The 18,726-nt window shown below is 37.5% G+C and overlaps 4 protein-coding genes across 7 annotated transcripts; 3 read left to right on the top strand and 1 right to left on the bottom strand.

Moving 5' to 3' along the window:
* Positions 1 to 193: 193 nt before the first annotated feature.
* On the bottom strand, positions 194 to 13,809 carry LOC108114314 (ribose-phosphate pyrophosphokinase 2). 4 transcript variants are annotated; one of them, XM_017225226.2, is made up of 9 exons: positions 13,664 to 13,809; positions 11,111 to 11,336; positions 5,531 to 5,714; positions 4,754 to 4,822; positions 2,741 to 2,839; positions 1,109 to 1,233; positions 853 to 1,051; positions 656 to 790; positions 194 to 589 (listed from the first exon to the last, which is right to left on the bottom strand). In XM_017225226.2, the coding sequence occupies exons 2-9, from the start codon at positions 11,326 to 11,328 to the stop codon at positions 497 to 499; spliced, it is 1,122 nt and encodes a 373-aa protein (XP_017080715.1). In that variant the 5' UTR covers positions 11,329 to 11,336; positions 13,664 to 13,809; the 3' UTR covers positions 194 to 496. The 4 variants fall into 4 exon arrangements, with proteins under 4 accessions (XP_017080715.1, XP_017080714.1, XP_017080716.1 ...); XM_017225225.2 differs by lacking the exon at positions 13,664 to 13,809 and adding an exon at positions 12,279 to 12,330; XM_017225227.2 differs by lacking the exons at positions 4,754 to 4,822; positions 13,664 to 13,809 and adding an exon at positions 12,279 to 12,330 and having other exon boundaries at positions 2,741 to 2,851.
* On the top strand, positions 1,258 to 2,454 carry LOC108114315. The gene has a single exon (XM_017225229.1). It carries the CDS (start codon positions 1,421 to 1,423, stop codon positions 2,234 to 2,236), a length of 816 nt encoding a protein of 271 aa, XP_017080718.1. The 5' UTR covers positions 1,258 to 1,420; the 3' UTR covers positions 2,237 to 2,454.
* Positions 13,810 to 14,635: 826 nt separating the features above from the next.
* On the top strand, positions 14,636 to 16,338 carry LOC108114119 (phospholipid scramblase 1-like). Its single transcript, XM_017224892.1, has 3 exons — positions 14,636 to 14,885; positions 15,186 to 15,920; positions 15,987 to 16,338. The coding sequence occupies exons 2-3, from the start codon at positions 15,228 to 15,230 to the stop codon at positions 16,209 to 16,211; spliced, it is 918 nt and encodes a 305-aa protein (XP_017080381.1). The 5' UTR covers positions 14,636 to 14,885; positions 15,186 to 15,227; the 3' UTR covers positions 16,212 to 16,338.
* Positions 16,339 to 16,664: 326 nt separating this feature from the next.
* LOC108114127 (ubiquitin-conjugating enzyme E2-22 kDa) lies at positions 16,665 to 18,567 on the top strand. The gene is made up of 3 exons (XM_017224899.2): positions 16,665 to 17,076; positions 17,334 to 17,486; positions 17,660 to 18,567. The coding sequence occupies exons 1-3, from the start codon at positions 17,014 to 17,016 to the stop codon at positions 18,041 to 18,043; spliced, it is 600 nt and encodes a 199-aa protein (XP_017080388.1). The 5' UTR covers positions 16,665 to 17,013; the 3' UTR covers positions 18,044 to 18,567.
* The last annotated feature ends 159 nt before the right edge of the window (positions 18,568 to 18,726 follow it).

Genomic DNA, 18,726 nt, shown 5'->3' with positions numbered 1-18,726 from the left:
GAGTGTTTTGGGTGTAGGTTTATATCTTCTACGGTGTTAATCTATAAATCTAAATTTCTCTCTAAGAGCAGGCCAATGTTTACACCAATTAACTGGGAATTATCGTTTGTTTTAAAATCAGAAAAAATCAAAAAAAAAAAAATATATTTTAAACAAAGATCCTACTATACAAAGGAAAGGCATTGCAGTTGTGTACTTTTATATACGGTTTTTGTTTTTTGTTATTAGATGTTATCTTTTGGTTCCTATTTAGTATAATTACATAATGACGATTTCCCATCTACTGAGTTTGCATTTGCTTTAATTACAATAGTTAATCCATAAAAAATATATAACGATGATGATGGCAAAATGTGTTGTTGTTTCAAATTGTTGTGGTTCTTGTTTTTGCATTACAAATTTCTGTTGGAGTTGTGTTTGCGGTAGCTTGCTAACGGTGTTCTGGTTGCTGTTTTTTTTTTTTGTAAACGTTTTGCTGGTTTAACTGACATTTCGTTTAGTATGGAACATTTGAGAAGAGATACGAGACACTCTCGCCGTTGTGTGTCCGTCTCACGGCCTCGGCGAACATCATCGAGACATCAATGCACTGCGAGAAAGAAAAACCAAAACCATTAGTATAAGCACTTAGACGCGTAGTCCTATAGAAACCAACCTGGATTTTGGGACAATCACGCATGTGTCCATCCTGTGGTATGGTATTGGTCACCACCACTGCCTCAAAGCAGGCATTGTTGATCCGCGAAATCGCGGGACCCGAGAAAATGCCATGCGTCAGAATGGCATAAACCTAAAAACAAAAAAAATTAATTTTAAACTTAGAACAACTAATAAGAAGTCAACCGAACCCACCTTGGTGGCTCCAGCTTCCACCAAGCGATCGGCGGCATGCACAATTGTGCCGCACGTGTCGGCCATATCGTCGACCAGGATGGCAATCTTGTCCTTGACATCGCCCACCAGAACCATGGAGGCCACTTCATTGGCCTTCTTGCGCTCCTTATGAATCAGGGCGAACTCCACATTCAAACGATCCGCAATCGAGGTGACACTAATAAAGGAACATACAAATTAACTTATTGAATTATAATTACGAAAACAAACTTACCGCTTGGCTCCGCCAGCATCAGGAGACACAATGATCGAGTTCTTCCACTCGGGAATGTTCTCCTTGATCCACTTGAGTACCGCTGGCTCGGCATAGAGATTATCAACTGGTATATCGAAGAAACCCTGTGAATGAAAATAATTTAAACATCAAGTAGTCGGTGCAAACTCTAAGACAACTGTCAGGCATTAACAATCAGTTTCTTTCACATTATAGTTTCGAATACAGAACGAATCCAATCTCTCTAAAATAAATTTAAAACAAAAATCAAAAAGCAGGTAAAATCTTCAAACAAAAAATTTTTCTACAAAAATGTCCCACCCAAATATGGAGCAGAGTTCGGATCTGGAACAATGGCTTAAGGAGCAGCGCATTATCCTGGACTTGCGTACTCGTCGCTTTTTCTCTGATGTTTTACCAACTGCGAAGATTATCAAGCAGTGTTATCCACGTCTCGTCGATCTGCACAATTATATGCCCAAGAGCAGTGTGGTGCTGAAGCTCAAGAGCTGGGAAATCTTCAACCACAAGGTTCTAAGGAAGCTGGGCATCCATGTGCCACATTCTAGACTTGAGAAACTGGCTTCAGCCGCACCAGGAGCAATTGAAATGCTGTTCAAGGATCTAATTTCAGTGACCAAGTGCGGTAGCCCTCGGCCATGCCCCATGGATGACACGCGTTCCCTAAAAAGCGACATGTACAAACCGGTGACTAAAATGGATTCTCCTAAACGCAGTCTTAATCGATCCCTCACTCAAATAATCGAGCGCTCTTCCTCTGGTAATAACCAACCAAAGGTACATACCATTGACGTGGATGTGGCTCTTTTAAACGGACATGTCAAGAAGGTGACCAAGAAAGTAGTCGATTACGAACACTACACTAAAGTTTTAAGAGAGAGTTCCGAGAAGTCCGGCTACATTAACTCCATCATCGAAAAGACAGACTATCTGGAAAGTGTGATTGCCGAAAGAGAGGAGCGTATATCTGAGCTAATGGACGAACTAAGCAAGCTAACAGTGAGCATTCTCTCAATGCGACCAATGCTCGAACTTAGCGATGACAATACTAAAATCAGTTTAAATTCCCATAACGATATTACTAACGCTTCGGAGCCCAACTTCTAACTCACAAACTAACCAAAGATAGTCTGTAACCGAGGATCGAAGCTCTCGTTTGATCCCGCCTTCTGTACAACAAATTTTCACTGAAAAGTTTACCGCTTGTTATTGGATATACCCTGACATATATATATTTTGTACTTTAATTTGCTTTCTATAAATACTTTCTTTGGTTTTACTTCCAATAAAAAAAGTCGAAATTGTTACGTCGTTCAGAAGGCAAATCACATTTTTTTTATCGTAATTGGTTGGCTGATAGGAAAACGATTTATAGGCTTTACAAATTTAACGATATCAAAGATAACTATATAATGGTTTCACTGAAAGTTATAGTAAGCAATTCATTTAAAGAAATATGTGCAAAGAATGTAAAGTATGAAAATCTTAATTTCACACTGAAGTTTTACATTCTTAAACCAACTTATATTGCATTTACAGTGATTGGATCTCTAACAGCTAGACAAACTTGTTAATGTAGTTGCTATAACTTTAACTTAAGTTCAAACTTACCTGAATCTGTGAGGCGTGTAGATCCATGGTTATGATGTGATCAGCTCCAGCCACGGACAGCATGTTGGCCACCAATTTGGCCGAGATGGGCGCACGACTCTGTGCATTGGCCAGCGTAGAAAGAAATGCAACGAAAGGTTTTCCATTAGCGCAACTAGTAGTTAAATTATTGAATTCTAGTCTTATGGGCTAGGTATTATGGGAATTAAATCATGGAAATCAAAAATCGAACATGGACACACAAAAAATATGTATATAGACAGAAATCAACAAAGAGGTTAACGTTTCAATAGATTGCATAAGGAAAATACTTAATTCATAAGACAGAAAAGAGTTTCGGTTGCGAGAAAACACAAAGGACAAATGTGATTTGGTGCAGCACCCCAGATATAATGAATTGAGATCGCCAAAGGCCGATAATGAGATATATGTATATAGTAATACCCAAATGATAGAGTGCAACGCCAGTTAGAGATAAACATATACAGATAGATCGGTTAATACGCAAACAAGTGCAAAGAAAATCGAACAATTTTGGTCTTAAAATTTCCTTTTTTCTTTCTCATTTGATTAGGGATTGCATTTTAATGGTTTATTGGATTCCAAACCGATGGGATAACAAATGCATGCAAAACATCGGTCTGATTTAGAAAGGTGTATATAACTTGGATAGAGGGGAAAGATCATTGTCTGGTTTCATCAACTCAAAAGAAAACGTTAAAGAACGCAACAAAGCAAAATACTTAAGACAAAAATATTCTAAGGCAAATTTTCTTTTTTTTAGTCCCGCAAATAGCATTAAAAATTATAATGCCTGGGATACAGGAACTAACCGAACTACTCACAGTATATTGTTTGGCTGAAAACTCCTAAGTTCAACAACAGAGATTTCGAATTTTGTTTGTTTTGTTTTTTTTTTTAGGTAAAGTGATGCAATAGAGAGACAAAGAGTATAAAAAGAAAAAGAAGAAAACACAAAAAGTTCAGAATGATTGAGAGTTTTCAAATTAAAATGTGTATTCTTAAGTTCAAGTTAACAAAGTTGGTAATCCGTATATCAAAAGAAGGCGTGTTAGTCACGTGGAAAAGGAGGGGGGAGTGTTCTCAATCCAAATCAGGTTGCAGTGCCAATTCAAGTACAATTTTAAATAATAATAATAATACTATATGTTTCCCTTCCATTTCAGCTGATTATCTTGAATGTCAAGAAACGCATTTACAGATTACAGAAATGAAAAATATTTGTGCAATTTGCGCGTTTGACCCATAAAGTTCATCGTCTATATATATGTACATATATATATATACCCCCCATTGCCGATCCGATCGTCTGACGTCACAAGGGGATTATCTAGCAACGGAAAAACTTAATCAAGTGGAATGGAAAACATTTTTCAAGCCCCGAAACGGAGGCTGTTGTCAGGGTCCCATAAGACAATAACAAAAGTGCAAGATCACAACAATCAACACAAACAAACATCAGTCTAAACAACACAAACAATAATATTTATTAAAGGTTCATTATAATTAAATATAGATTATTTTATGTAATTTTTTTTATAATATTTGCAATGAAGAGCCGCCGAAACAAAACACAAACAGAGGCAACGAAAATATGTGGAAAATTTATTTCTTTACAAATTTGTATTACCAATAGTCATTATCATTGCATTTTAACCAAATTTCGTGTGATGGTTAACCAAGAAGTACTTTATTAGTTAATGAGCGGGGTAGGAGGGAGGTAGGGAACGACATGCAAAAAAGACAAAAAGCGGCTTTTCTCTAGAGGAACGAGAAACTTGTTAAGCCAGACGCCAAAAATTTCCTTCGTGATTTATGAGTTTCTGAAGATGAGGTTTCCATTCTGATATTCCCTTCCAGGTTTTAAGTGTTTTTTTTTCGGATTGAAAGAAAATTAATAAAGATTTCCCATTATAAAGATATATATATATATAGAACATAAAGTGTGAATTGGGTGAGAGTTTAGTAGTTGAAAAGGTATAAGGTAAATACCCTAAATTTCCAATCGTAGTTTTTCTTGGCTAGTTTCTTGCTTTCCGCATTATCCTCACTGCCTGCCAACTTCACCGAGAAAGAGAGACAGAGATCGATAGCGAAACGGAGAAAGAGAGAGAAATACACCAAGGCACACACACATACAAGGACGCGAGCGCGTGTAGAGGGATATAGTAGCAGGAGGGCGAGAAAGAGAGAGCGAGCATGGTATGGGAATAAAAAATAATTAAAGTTTTCAATTACAAACGGCATAAAAATTAAGAAAAAAAAACGTATAGCTAAATCATCGAGTTATTTATATAAATTTTCCACATTTTCCAATTACGTGCGTTTACAAATTTGATTTTGTTTTTTCTCCAGCTTAGCTTCGTTGCAAACAGTATTTTTGTTTTTTTTTTTGAAAAAGGAAATCAAATTTAACTGGATTAACAAAATGCATTAGAAACACACAGACACACACATAAAAAGAGAAGTAGATATAATATATAGGATAAATGAATTGATTATATAGCAATTAACAATCGAGCTTAACGTTGGGGAAAAACATTCGGGGGAAAAGTTTACTTTTGCGCGTTTTTCTTTTTAATTTCCACTTTTCCCCAATTAAACAGAGTGTGTGGGCTTTTTGAGTTGGACTAATTAGTCGTATTATCAAAAATAAATTGTATACATTGCTTTTCTTTGCACATAAGTCGGAACCAGGAACCGAAAAGGGATCCGAATCGATTATACCGTGTAATATTCAGCGGCCGGATCGTGTTGAGGCAAACCTACCTTATCTTTTTTGTCTTGGCGGGCATATGGAAAGCAAGGAATCACAGCTGTAACACGAGAGGCTGACGCGATTTTGCAAGCATTGATCATGATCAGCAGCTCCATCAGGTTATCGTTGATCTCGCCGGATCCCGACTGCACGATGTACACATCCTCGCCACGCACCGATTCCCCAATTTCCACACTGTAAAGACAGAGAGCGGGGGTCAGTTGAAAGGCTGGATGGGGAGTGCCCTGTAGGAGAATATCAGCAAGTTTTCGCCATAAATTATATAATTTTCCAAACAAAAATAACTTTAATTTTTATTATACGAGGTGTGTTCAAAAAGTAAGGTGACTTTTCAAATTTCGCGGGCAACATATTTTCGATTATCGTTTTTTTTGTTTTGTTATATTGGTACACTCTTCCCTAACATCTGTACCAAGTTTCAATGGAACATCCTCTTTTGTTTGGTTGTGAGAGGCGTAAAGTTACAAGTTATTTTGCGAGCTCGGCGATTTTTTGCTTTTTTCGGTCTTGGCTCGTCTGGGCTCTTCCATTGGGACGATTGGGCTTTGGTTTCGATATCATAACCATATACCCATGATTCGTCACCAGTTATGACCCTTTTGAGTAAATCTGGGTCGTCGTTGACGTCATTCAACAGCTCTTGAGCGATGCTCATGCGACGGTTCTTTTGCTCAAAATTCAGCAATTTCGGAACAAACTTCGCTGACACACGACTCATACCCAAAACGTTTGAAAAAATTTCATGGCACGAGCCAAGCGATATACCGACATCTTCAGCAACTTCTCTGATAGTGATTCGACGATTTTCCAAAACAATTTTCGTCACTGCTTGAACGTTTTCATCAGTTGTTGACGTGCTTGGGCGTCCAGAGCGAGGCTGGTCATTGGCATCTTCCCGGCCATCTTGGAAGAGTTTGTACCACTTGTACACATTTTTTTTACTCAGAACAGTTTCACCGTATGCCACTGTCAACATTTCAAGTGTTTCAGAGCACTTAATTTTATTTTTTACACAAAATTTGATGCAAATCCTTTGATCCATATTTTTCGATAGCAAAAAATCGCCGAGCTCGCAAAACAACTTGTAACTTTACGCCTCTCACAACCAAACAAAAGAGGATGTTCCATTGAAACTTGGTACAGATGTTAGGGAAGAGTGTACCAATATAACAAAACAAAAAAAACGATAATCGAAAATATGTTGCCCGCGAAATTTGAAAAGTCACCTTACTTTTTGAACACACCTCGTATTCCCTTAAGACTTCAAGCATTCAGGAAATATTTAAGTATCAATGCAATCCATCATAAATCATAATCTAATTTACTGATTAAAACATTTACTTGGCTCTTGGAAACGTTTTTATAATCATTTTTAAATGGGTAAAGACATTCGAATATTCCTACAAACATATATAGTATAGGTAAAACAAACAAGCAAACAATAAACTTTTCCTTGAATGAGTCTATTATAAGATTCATTTCATGGGGGAAATTTCCATTGTTTGTGTCCAGCTCGCATGTCTTAGCAACCCTTCTCAAAGTATCCAATTCGCCACATCTACTCTCTCCACCCTAAATTATTGATAATCTTAACAAAACACTTCCTTCGACGGCGCCCAAAAGAAACTGCAAGCCAATGCAATCTAATCGAAAGCTTCTCTAATTCTCTCGTTCACACACTCGCCCACATGGCGTATGCGCAATATTTAAACTAACAACCGACGACGACGACAGTGCTTCGTTTATTATTTTGTTTACTTTTTGTTTTGTTTTGGTTTCGAGTTGGTAACTTATACTATAGAAAACCTATACCCTTGATGCAGGAAAGGCGGGTTTAATCAGCAGTTTAAATGCGGAAATACTGAAAAAACCCAATATTGTTTTCGTTTCAGATTTTTACGAATGTTAAATTTCTCAAACAAAAGGTCAACCCTTAACTTATAAAATATGTTAAGTAGAAGAAGCTAAAACGTTTCTCTGTTCTTAGCTTACATTTCGTAAAGCAATCAATTTCACTCAATATAACACGCTTTCAACTAATTTTCACTTTGTACAGACCTTCTTTTTTGCATTCTCATGGTTATTTCGGTTTTTGTTTTTCCATTGAAGGTTAATTCAATTACATGGCGTTTCGAGCATCAGCCCTCAACCAGCCATCGATTGGAACGCGACCTGTGCGCCAAATGTGGCCAGTAATTAATTTGTCCAATATTTCGGGGTTATCTTTGCCATATACAAATTGTAGTCGCCAATCGCGTGACACGTTTTTGTAGTTATAGTATAACCTATTTCTGCACACGCTTATCAAAGTACATTCTATCGACCGGCATTTATTGGTTTGGAGCCTTTCAGGAGGCGTATATTCTTTATCTCGACTGCGGTCAAGAAGATCATCAACAAGACCAGAATTGCAGATATTTCATCAACATCCTTGGCCGGATGCATTTTGGCATTAAATCATGCATTTCTGAAGAAGATTGCTGAGGCTGCAAAAACACTTTCACCGTTAGCCACCATGACATTGTTCGAATGCCGGGAAATCTTGGGTAAATTGAAGGGAAGCCCGGGGTGAACGAAGGGGAAAAGGTGTGCCTGGGTGTGTACGGAAAACTGGCGACAGTTGGCATTTGGCCAGAAACAGCCACATTGCCAACAACTAGCAACAGTTCAGCAGCTGTTTCTTTGGCCGACCGTCAAATAGAATTTCAGCTTGAAATTCATTTCGTTTTCTTTTGTTTTTTTTCCGGTTTTTTTTTTTACGTATTTTTATCTTATTCCTCGTTCGCAGTTCTGTCTGCACATGTGATAATGTAAACGAAAGAACGTAAAAAAATAACAGAACGAAAACGAAAAACAGTTCATCTTCTCTAATTGAAATCACCAGTTTCACACTTCTTTTTGTATTTTGTTTGTGTTTTTTTATAATCTAGTATTGATCAGATTCATTCATCTCCTCTTCCAAACTTGTACTGATCAATTTTAAAGGTTTTGAAGAAAAAGTTTTAACTTTATGGCTGTTCAAGATATAGCAGTCTTACTGTAAACAGTCCAAGCGGTTGCTATTGTCATCCACTAAGCTTATCTCAGTCTAGCGGAATCTAAATCGCTTTCGCTTAGTTTCTGTTGATTTAAACGCTTCTTTTCAACATTAACTCGGGCCCCTTTCAAAAGCTCGTTGATACCCAACGACCTCAAGACGAGCACGCAAATTCCTTATCGATCAAACTTTTGAGTCTAGGAAACGAAAAACGCTTAGTAATTGGGCTTTTTTGTGGGTGGTGTGCTAGTTTATAGACGGGGGGTGTCAAAAACAGTTTAGAATTGCGTGTGGCAAACCTTCGAAATTGGAATATTAAGCCCACTTTGAGGTTATTGAAAAACTATTATGCATTACCAACGGAAACGGACTTGGGCTCTGGTAAAGGTCATTTGTGGGTTTCCTTAGCCATGCAGTCATAAAAATCTGAAATTTTTTTTCCCTTTTTATTAGGTAGTTAATTGATTTATGCTTGCAATATTTATATAGTATTTTATGTTAGAGTAACTATCGTAGGAAATGCTACTACTATAATGGTTATTTAAATATATTTACCCAATTAAATCACGTGTGACCAAAAAAAAACCTGAAAAACTAGTTTCCATTCTTTTTCAATCTTCTATTTTTGCCATGCTCTTATCTTCCATTATCACCAAATTGTGTCAGTCTTAATACCAGTATTCAGTCGTTTAATATTTTGTGATGTCATCTGGGCGCCCTTCAATTGAGTATAATCTTGACTAAAACTTGATCTCTAGCCCAGACGCCCCACCAACAAAAACAACAACAGAATCATTATCGCCATCGCCTTTCGTTCGCTATTATCAGCAAAAGCAATCAAAAGACAAACTAAGAAAAGAAATATATATGTACGTAAAGGTTGACCCGTTACACCAGCCACAACAATAATAACAACAACATCTAGTGTAAATTGGAGCAAAAGGAGCGCATTTAACTGTCAATATGATTTTCTGGCTGCTGTTCGAGAGAATACGAGAAAAAGCTAGAGGGAGACAGAGGCGACCAACAAAAACAAAGTCGACAAGTGCAAACAGAAATGTAGCAACAACAAAAACCAGAGTGGAGCAACAACCACTATGCACACGTGGGGGTCTGACGTTTATTGAGAGAGAGAGTACATAAAAGAGAGCTTCAAAGAGAATCCCAATGCACAATATGCGGGGGCGTCGCTGTCGCAGTCGACGTCGACGTCACAACGTCTGCCGACTCTTGATGTGGAGCTCGCGCTTCATTCTCACCTAAAGAGAGCGTTCTCAGGCAGCAAATGAAAAACGTGACAGAGACGTGTTGTGGTTCTCTACTCGAAGGCATATTAACACCCTACAATCAAGTATGTTGGTGTTTAAAAGGAGTTCAGAACTAAGTTCTCAAATGAATACGTACTTTGTTTTCGTTGATTTTAAAGAAAGAATTGATTTTAAGCAAAGAAAAAACAGTTTTTTGAAAGTTCTTGGTAAGGTATACTGAAACAATATATTTTAAATTTATTTCAAATAAATTTTCATTTAACGCCAAAGTCCTAGGGTATCTACTCATTGATCAGCCTTAACCTTTTCTCTTTCCGCTGCTTCGTACCTTAGTGTACGTGCGAGTGAGTGCGAGCATAACAAAACACACGCACACCGACGAGGCGCGTATCATGTCAAAAAGCTTAGCGCGTATTATAACCTCTATTTTCGTTTGGTTTCTTCCGTTTGCCTCGTTTCTTTCACCTTTTCACCGCCTCTAATTGCTGTCTAATGTGGCTTTTGTTTAATTTTATTTAAAAAGAAAATAAGAAGAGGAAAAGAAAAGTTGATAACGAAATACTGGAATGGGTGGGCGAAAAACCATGGGCGCCTTTATTTATTATTTGTTGTTGTTGTTGCATCAGCAGCTGACTGGATGGTTTTGCGCGTGTGTAAGTGCGCCGCACGAGAGAGGGAAGCAGAAAGCGTGCAAGCCGCAAGTCTAGACATACACACGCACACACACTGATATACAGCTGCTAATTTAATTAAAAATATAAAATGAAAATAATGTTCATTCTTTTCTGGATCACCTAAAATATTTAGATTTTTTTAAATTAAATTAAAATTAGTTAAATATCGCACGCGACATTGGCCGAACTTTGCGTGTACAAGTATGTGTGTATGTGTATGTTACTCTCACTCATACCAGCATACCAGCACTAAACACACACACAAACGCACGGCTGTAGCGACAAAGACGGTGTACAGTCCACTTGTTAAATCAATAAAAATAAAAAGAAATCAAGCCAAAGAAAGGCAGGCCACAAAATTCGGGAAAATCATTCAGTTTTAGGCAATCAAAATTCTCACTGATTGCGGACACCGAAACGCCAGCAACCTTCAACGAATGTCAAGGACCTTTTGAGCACATGTGTTTGAACAAACAACACTATTTGAAAATTTAATTAGCACACATTGAATTAAAAATACACCACGATTATTAACACTTGTTGGTCGCAAGGGACTCTCTCGCAGGACCTATTGTACATAGGCTTACTTACCAAGTCTCCAAATTGCTAAACTTCTTCGTAACCACCTTGCCGAGATCGATTCCCAGGCGATCGACGATCCGCTGGGCCAAATCCGGATGCGAGGTGCCCGAAAACACTTTGATGTTCGGCATTCTGGAGTGGATTAAATTTAGACAACCAGCCTGTTTCTCCAAATTGTCTCGGATCAAACTTCTAGCGCGTATTGGATTAGCAGAGCGAACTGGCATCACACAATCTACGAGTAGAAGTTTTTATTATAAATTTTTTTCGCCAAAACGCGGGCAGCGACGTCGCCGTCTTATCGGTGTGTCGGGAGAGCGTGCCGTTCGCTCTTTAAGAGAGCTTTGCTGTCTCTTTTACAACCACAGCTGTGAGAATTATAAATAGTGAAAGAATGCTGTAAGGGCTAGTTTGTTAAGCTGATGATTTTTAGTCCAAACACAAAAAAATTACATTTTTCTCAGGCAATGCATCGATTTTCTAACAGATATCTTAAGATACAATGATTTTCTAACAGTGCTCTTTAAAAGAGCTTGGTACGCGCATTTCGCTCTTTCAATCGCTCTTCGGTAAAAGCCACCCCAATCTCAGACCATGTGATTTTTCTACGCCAACTGGAAAATCTATCGATGTCGATTTCGGTCTTATGCAGCTGTTCGATAGGCCTTTATAATTTTGAATATTTATTCTAAATATTATATTTAATTTTATTTTAAAAGTAAGCTGTTAATGTGTAATGATTAGAGAAAACGATTTTTCGTAAAATGTCGTTGTATTGTTCTTGAAAAGATTGCAATATAAATTAGCAATTTGGAATTTAATATAAAATGATTTTCTTGTGAACCATTTAAAAAATTAATTTTATTGTTAAAGTCAAAAAGTATTTTTTTTATAAAAGTTTTCCTAAGTCTCCATATCTATTACCTTTTTTTCTATTTATTTTAACCCAAGCAATTTTTCTGACATTTTCCACTAATTCCCTTTAAAAGATAAACAACTGCAACCTATAATTTCGGTTTTAGCATAAAAAAAATATGCTGGCATGCCAACAGGCGCGCGCCAAAAGAAAAGCTTTTTAGGCGAGACAAACAGCTGTTCCACGGATGTCCCAAGTTGGCCATGAAAATCGAACACACACACAAACACACATATGAATTGTAGGATATAATCTACACACCATTCTGCTCGTTCTCGGTGCATTTCTTATCTGGCATTATTCACAACTCAACTGCCGAGATCAAGGTGGTGCGACAGGTAAGCGGCGACTAAAAAATGAGTTTATTTTTTAGGTAGACCGTTTAACAACAAGTCGCACTCACAGCTGTTTTTCTTTACAGCAGATTAACTGAAAAGTGCACTGTTTTAGCGACAATTGGAGATTGAGATTAGCAGCGGCAGAGGGCCGCATCTGGCGAAATTGAGCGAGCGATTGGAACTGAGTGTCGTACAACATGGCGTATGCGTCTATTACACATACGCACTGGTTGCACACATACATCTATAGTTCTTGTGAGAATAAAAGGAAAAGAGCGGAAAAGAGAGAGAAAAGGATGATGCGCAATCGATGCCACAAAAGAAAGCTTTTGCAATGCCACAACGATAGTGCTTTCTCTCTCTATGCGGCATCAGCTGTTTTGAGGAGGCAATTTTCATTGAATTTGCAGTACGTCACATTGCTATTTTAGAAATTTAAAAGCCTATTGACTGCCACACAAAACGAAAATTCGAAATCAATATTTTATAGTTATAGTAGGAAAGTTACATCCATAAAAAATTTGTATTATATATAAATCCTCATCTTTCTTTAAAATAACAACAAAATTAAACCAGATTTACATTTCAAATTGATTTTCTAGGTTATTTTATTTTATCTTAGTTCGTGATATTGAATTTTTAGAAATTCATAAATTTATTAACTGCTACAAAAAAAAACTAACATGAGTTTTTTTTTAAATGTTTATGTTTTTTCTTTGTCATTGCAAATAGTTGTCGTTAAAGATGCAATGCAATCACGTTATTCATACTTTAATATTTATATGGGAATTAATTAGGTTTCAATTTCTTTCTGTGTATCCCTGCATTGTACGAATTTCAATTGGTTCTGGAATAATTGTTGCTCAGCCAGCTTTTCTATAGCGGCTATACATATGTACATACATATCTGAGCAAGAATGTTTGTTTTTCCACACAGGGGTACAGTTTTTATTTTCATTTTAAGGGGGCTTGTCTTTGCTTTTCTTGCCACTGAATATTTTCTTGTTGTTTGTGCAACTGTACCTGAGATGCTGAACAAAAGAACGTCGCTAAAAACACTGCGATTTGTTAAATTGTTTTTGCGTGACCAAGGCTAAATATAAATGAACTAATGCCAAATGCTGACGTACTCTTCTCCGTGTTTTATCCTCAAAAAACAAACTGACGCAAATGGCGTTGCAAGGGGACCGTACATAGGAAAAGAATAAATGTAGAGATCTTGCGGGGTGGTGAAGCGAAAACCACGTGCCGAATGCGACGCACGTTTTAAGTCAGGAAATCGAAGACCGGGAATTATACGAAACTTACTTGACACATGTGCAGCAGAAAAGTGTCGCAATTACTTTTAAACTATTAACTATATTAAACACTTGATGATGCGATTTGGACACGTTGGTCAAAAAAAATATTGACCGCTGTAGTTTTCGAATCCGTTTCTCAGAAAATGCAAAAGCTGAATGAATCAGAATGCTTTCGATTTGAATTTGAGCGAGGCGAGGGAAGTTGCGTTTCTGGAGTTGTGGTGTGGCGAGAGCATGAGATAACGAGAAGTAAAGCCTACAGCCACGATACGAATATTAAATACCCTTAAGTAAATGCATACATATGCATCTCATCCTATTTTACCAGATTTATGGAAGTGTTACTTTTCCAATTTTAATGAATTCTAACTTGTAAAGTACTTAGGAATATAATAAAATTAAATGTTAAATATATTAAATGTAAATAAAACATTTTTAAACATATGCTTTTGAAAAGAATTTCAAGATGCAACACAGTTTAAATAAAATGCTTATACTCCTTACAAGGGTATATCAAGGAGAACAAGAGAGTCGAAGAGCGGAAGAGTATTACAGAGAGAGAGCCGGCATTTTTTGTTTGTATCGGTTACTCGTTTTGTGTTGGAGGCCAAAGAGCGGCGCTCAAAGGGGAGCACAAACACGTGTGAAATATAGGCAAAAGCAAAAGAGTTCGAGAATTTCGAAACTCTTCTATTTTAATATGCATCCAAGAATGTTTGTTGGGTTGTTTTCCTTATACGAAAATTGTTGTTGCATTGGTTTCAAAACTTCGCCACACGCTTTTGCTTACACGTTTTTTCGCCATTTGTGTGCTAAGCAAAACGTGAATTTCGGCAATAAAAGAGAATGACAAGCTTTAGAATTTTTAACGTCGAATATACCCTAGAAAAATATTGTTAAAATATATTGTTAGATTTATTTTTGATTTGATTTTTGCTTCAAGAATTCTTATACGTTATAAACTTTTTATTTTTAACAATGTCAAAAAATGGACAGAATATTTATTATTACGAGTTAATATTAAGTAAAACGCAGTTTATGAAATGAGTCATATACCCGCTTTTTGCAGAAGTACCCATTATCAATACAAAATTGTAAGTCGCATAATAAATTGTTGTCTATATTTTCGACTGTTGCCAAGAGAGGCCTACGCTTTAGAAGAACTAGCTTCTTGTTTTTGTTCGTTAGGAGCAGAACAATTTTCAAATTTGTGACCGCAGACAAGGCAGGTAAGCGTAATGGAACCATATTACTAAGGTCAAAAGATCTTCGATCAATATAAATTACACACATATGTACATATGTATGTATTCTGTGATCAAGATCCGAATAAGAATCAGCAATGGAAAATAACCTTAGCACTTTGTCAATGAAAATCTGCGGCAAATTATTGCGTATTGTTGGTATATGGGTTTCGGGTTTATCCGATATCAAAAACAGGGTTAAAAAGAAAACTAAAATATTTACCATAACTTCTGATTGTTATATTATACATATTCTTTTATATTTTGGTTGACTCTTGGTCTTAGGATCTGGAATATAGAAAATATCTGGACATTAATTTAGGCTCTATGGCGGTACCTTTTCCCTTGGGCTGTGATCCAGTTTCCCAGAGAAAGCCCTCAGAGGAGGATATCAATTGTCCCAAAGTTGTTGATGTAGACGGAATTCCATTGCCAGAAACCCTCAAAGGTAATCCGGTGGATCCTCCTGATGGACCTCAACCAAGTGTAGGAGATCCGCCAGGCCTTCTACCCATAGTAAATCAACCTAGATTATCTAAGGACTGGGCGGGTGTAATTCCAAACTGCCTACGAGGATTGGAGTACTTAAAGGCCATCGACCAACTTCTGGTTAAGCAGAAGGTTGAAATTTTCGAGGCCATCACTGGATTTGAGACCAACAACCGATACTCCATTCAAAATGCTTTGGGGCAAAAAGTATTCTATGCTGTGGAGGAAACCGACTGCTGCACACGTAATTGCTGTCCCGAGAGACCATTTCATATCAGGATTTTCGAAAAATATTTCGAGGAAGAGGTCATCCATCTTCACCGTCCTCTGGGGTGCTCCTCTACTTGTTTTCCCTGCTGTCTGCATAGCATCGAAATATCCGCACCACCCGGAAACGTGATCGGTCGCATCCAGGAGGAGTGGTCCATTTGCCGACCCTGCTTCCGTATCCTTAACCAAAGTGGAGATGTCGTGCTGCGTATTAAAGGACAAGTTTGTTTTTGCCATATATGCGGAAGCATTGACTTTAATGTGGGCTTTCTACTCCATATATATAAATATTTATATGATTCTAAATATAACCCATATTTTTTCCAGATTATAAATCTCACTGGTGAAAAGGTGGGCAAGATCTCGAAACAGTGGTCAGGACTTGGCCGCGAGTTGTATACGGATGCAGATATCTTCAGAATCACCTTTCCTATGGATATGGATGTTAACCTTAAAGCGGTTTTATTGGGGGCAACATTCCTAATTGATTTTATGTTCTTTGAAAAGTCATGCGAATTTTTAAAGTATTGCATATGTTGCTTAGATACCTAAAAACTTACAAGAAAAACTTTCGAAGAGTGAAATATGAATTCACGTTATTAGTGTCCTTTGTTTATTTCCAAATAATTATTTTCGAGATGGCAGAAAATTTAATGTATTAAAGTATTTTTGTTGTTAATCTATTTTTGTTATTATGTTCGTCATTTTTCCAAAAGAAATAATTAAAATGGCATAATAAAATAAAGTGAAAAAGAAGAACTTATTGAATATTAATTACTACCCTTTCCTAAAAATGTAACTATTTAAAATTTTTATGTAAACTTGCAGTATACAACAATATTTTAAGTGTTAGAATGAAAATCTTCTAATCTCTGAATATTCTAATATTTGAATACTGAAATTTGAAAATCAACTTCTAAAATCGTCTTTAGTTTCCTGTGGCGTTTATTTCCAGAACCTTTATCGATATGGCAATCGATAGAAGAGCTTTCAGAATTTTTGGCATGCGTTGCGGCGGTCACACTTAAAAAACAAAAAAAAATAGCACAGGCAAAATAGACGTGCTTAGAGCTGTAAAAGTCAGTTTTTGATAAAATTGAGATATTGAGTTTGTTTGTTTATTGTGTTCGGGTCGAGCTTGTTGCTTCGACAATCCCGAGGATCGATCGCGGGGAACGATCTTAGTGACCACCATCCAGGCGTAATTTACGCAACGCACTACAAAATCGGCAACATTTGGGCAACAACAAAAACAGACGAAGAACAGTGAACACAGAAGATTGAAGAGAAGAGAAGAGGAGAGGAGCGGAGAAAGGAGAACAGAGAAGAGAGCCTAAGAAACGGAAGAAACATCATGGCGAACATGGCTGTATCGCGGATCAAAAGGGAGTTCAAGGAGGTGATGCGAAGCGAGGAGGTGAGTTTCGAAGGGCCAAGGACGAAGGACACTTACCCGCTCCTTTTGCATCGCCAGCTGCACCAACACCACCACTACCACCACCCTTAATTTCGATGCGGGGGGTGGGGTCCGAATGCGCGGACTTTGGTTCCATTTTTTAATGTTTTTTTGGCTCGCTTCTTGATTCCGTGTAATTAGATATATATATATAGTGAGAGAAATGTAAACACAGCTCGCACTGATTTTGTATTACTTTGTTTTTAAATTCATGACAGATTGTCCAGTGTTCCATCAAAATCGAACTGGTCAACGATAGTTGGACGGAGTTACGCGGCGAGATCGCCGGTCCACCCGATACGCCTTATGAGGGCGGCAAGTTTGTTTTAGAGATCAAGGTGCCCGAGACATATCCCTTCAATCCGCCAAAGGTTAGTAAATGCTCCTTTTCGGCATAAGATTCAAGATATATATGTAAAACAGACGCTATATTTATATCAAGATATTATCTAAAAGGATAATATTTAAATTATTACAAATCTAAGCTCTAATTTAGACTCTTCAAAGTCGATAAAGCACTTAAAAACTTGTAACTCCATTTCAGGTGCGATTTATAACCCGCATCTGGCACCCGAATATTTCATCGGTGACTGGCGCCATTTGCCTAGACATCCTCAAGGACAACTGGGCTGCGGCAATGACACTGCGCACCGTGTTGCTATCCCTGCAGGCCCTCCTTGCCGCCGCCGAGCCTGATGATCCACAGGACGCCGTGGTGGCATATCAGTTCAAGGACAAGTACGATCTATTCCTGCTGACTGCCAAGCACTGGACAAATGCATATGCGGGTGGTCCGCACACCTTTCCCGATTGTGATTCAAAGATTCAACGTCTCAAGGATATGGGCATTGACGAGCATGATGCCCGCGCCGTGCTCTCGAAGGAAAACTGGAACCTGGAAAAAGCCACGGAGGGTCTGTTCAGTTAGCTTGCCCCAGAAACAATATCATCTGTACCATTCACGGCGTCGGCAACACCAAGAATACCAGCAACCCTAGCATCAAACCATTCAAATTGGCAATCACGCTAAATTCTAGTACACACATCCACAAAATAATTCGTAATTGGTCAATTTTGTTCACGAAATCGCATTGCCCTGTAGTTACACCAATTCTTTCTGTGTTGTTTTAATTCTTTTATTTTAATTATCAAGCACCCTTTGCCGCTGGGTGGGTGACCAAAAGGTTGAGCCTAAGGCAATGCCAACTTCCCATCAAGCATGTGCTATGCAATTGAACCCAGGGTTCCATTTCATTTCCTTGCATGCAGTCGCATTTATTTGCAGGCTCTTTCTAAAATAATGCTGTTTTTCCATTTCAACCTTAATTTATAATGCATAAAAAAATTTAAACGAAAATTAAATGTGAAAATGAGAAAGTGTATAACAAATCGAAGTCTTTGTAAATTGCGTTAAGTTAATAAATAAATAAACAATTATTAAGAAATGCTTAATTAGAAGTTATTATTTAATCTGGTGGTGTTAAATGTGCAGTAAAGTTAATTATAAAACAAGCAAGTTGATAGGTTGAGCCAGAGCAGTTGATTAGCTGGAGCTGTTGATACGGTGAAGAGTTATCAGTGAAGTCTGCAATATAAAGTGTAAGTGTCAAA

This window comes from Drosophila eugracilis, unplaced genomic scaffold, assembly GCF_018153835.1.
Source record: "Drosophila eugracilis isolate 14026-0451.02 unplaced genomic scaffold, ASM1815383v1 contig_2154, whole genome shotgun sequence".
NCBI lineage: Eukaryota > Metazoa > Arthropoda > Insecta > Diptera > Drosophilidae > Drosophila > Drosophila eugracilis.
Note: the sequence above shows the minus strand (reverse complement) of the source record. Positions and strands in the feature narration are given on the sequence as shown.

Bases quoted from the DNA above. Each gene is read 5' to 3' on its own strand.
- LOC108114315 (XM_017225229.1), top strand. From the start codon at position 1,421: ATGTCCCACCCAAATATGGAGCAGAGTTCGGATCTGGAACAATGGCTT.
- LOC108114127 (XM_017224899.2), top strand. From the start codon at position 17,014: ATGGCGAACATGGCTGTATCGCGGATCAAAAGGGAGTTCAAGGAGGTG. The intron at 17,077-17,333 runs GTGAGTTTCGAA...AATTCATGACAG, and splicing joins AGGTGATGCGAAGCGAGGAG to ATTGTCCAGTGTTCCATCAA. The intron at 17,487-17,659 runs GTTAGTAAATGC...ACTCCATTTCAG, and splicing joins ATCCCTTCAATCCGCCAAAG to GTGCGATTTATAACCCGCAT.
- LOC108114119 (XM_017224892.1), top strand. From the start codon at position 15,228: ATGGCGGTACCTTTTCCCTTGGGCTGTGATCCAGTTTCCCAGAGAAAG. The intron at 15,921-15,986 runs GTGGGCTTTCTA...TATTTTTTCCAG, and splicing joins GCGGAAGCATTGACTTTAAT to ATTATAAATCTCACTGGTGA.
- LOC108114314 (XM_017225225.2), bottom strand. From the start codon at position 12,315: ATGCCAGATAAGAAATGCACCGAGAACGAGCAGAATG. The intron at 2,840-4,753 runs GTATTTACCTTA...GCCAATGCACAG, and splicing joins ACTACGATTGGAAATTTAGG to AGTCGTGCGCCCATCTCGGC. The intron at 1,234-2,740 runs GTAAGTTTGAAC...TTTCATTCACAG, and splicing joins TACACGCCTCACAGATTCAG to GGTTTCTTCGATATACCAGT.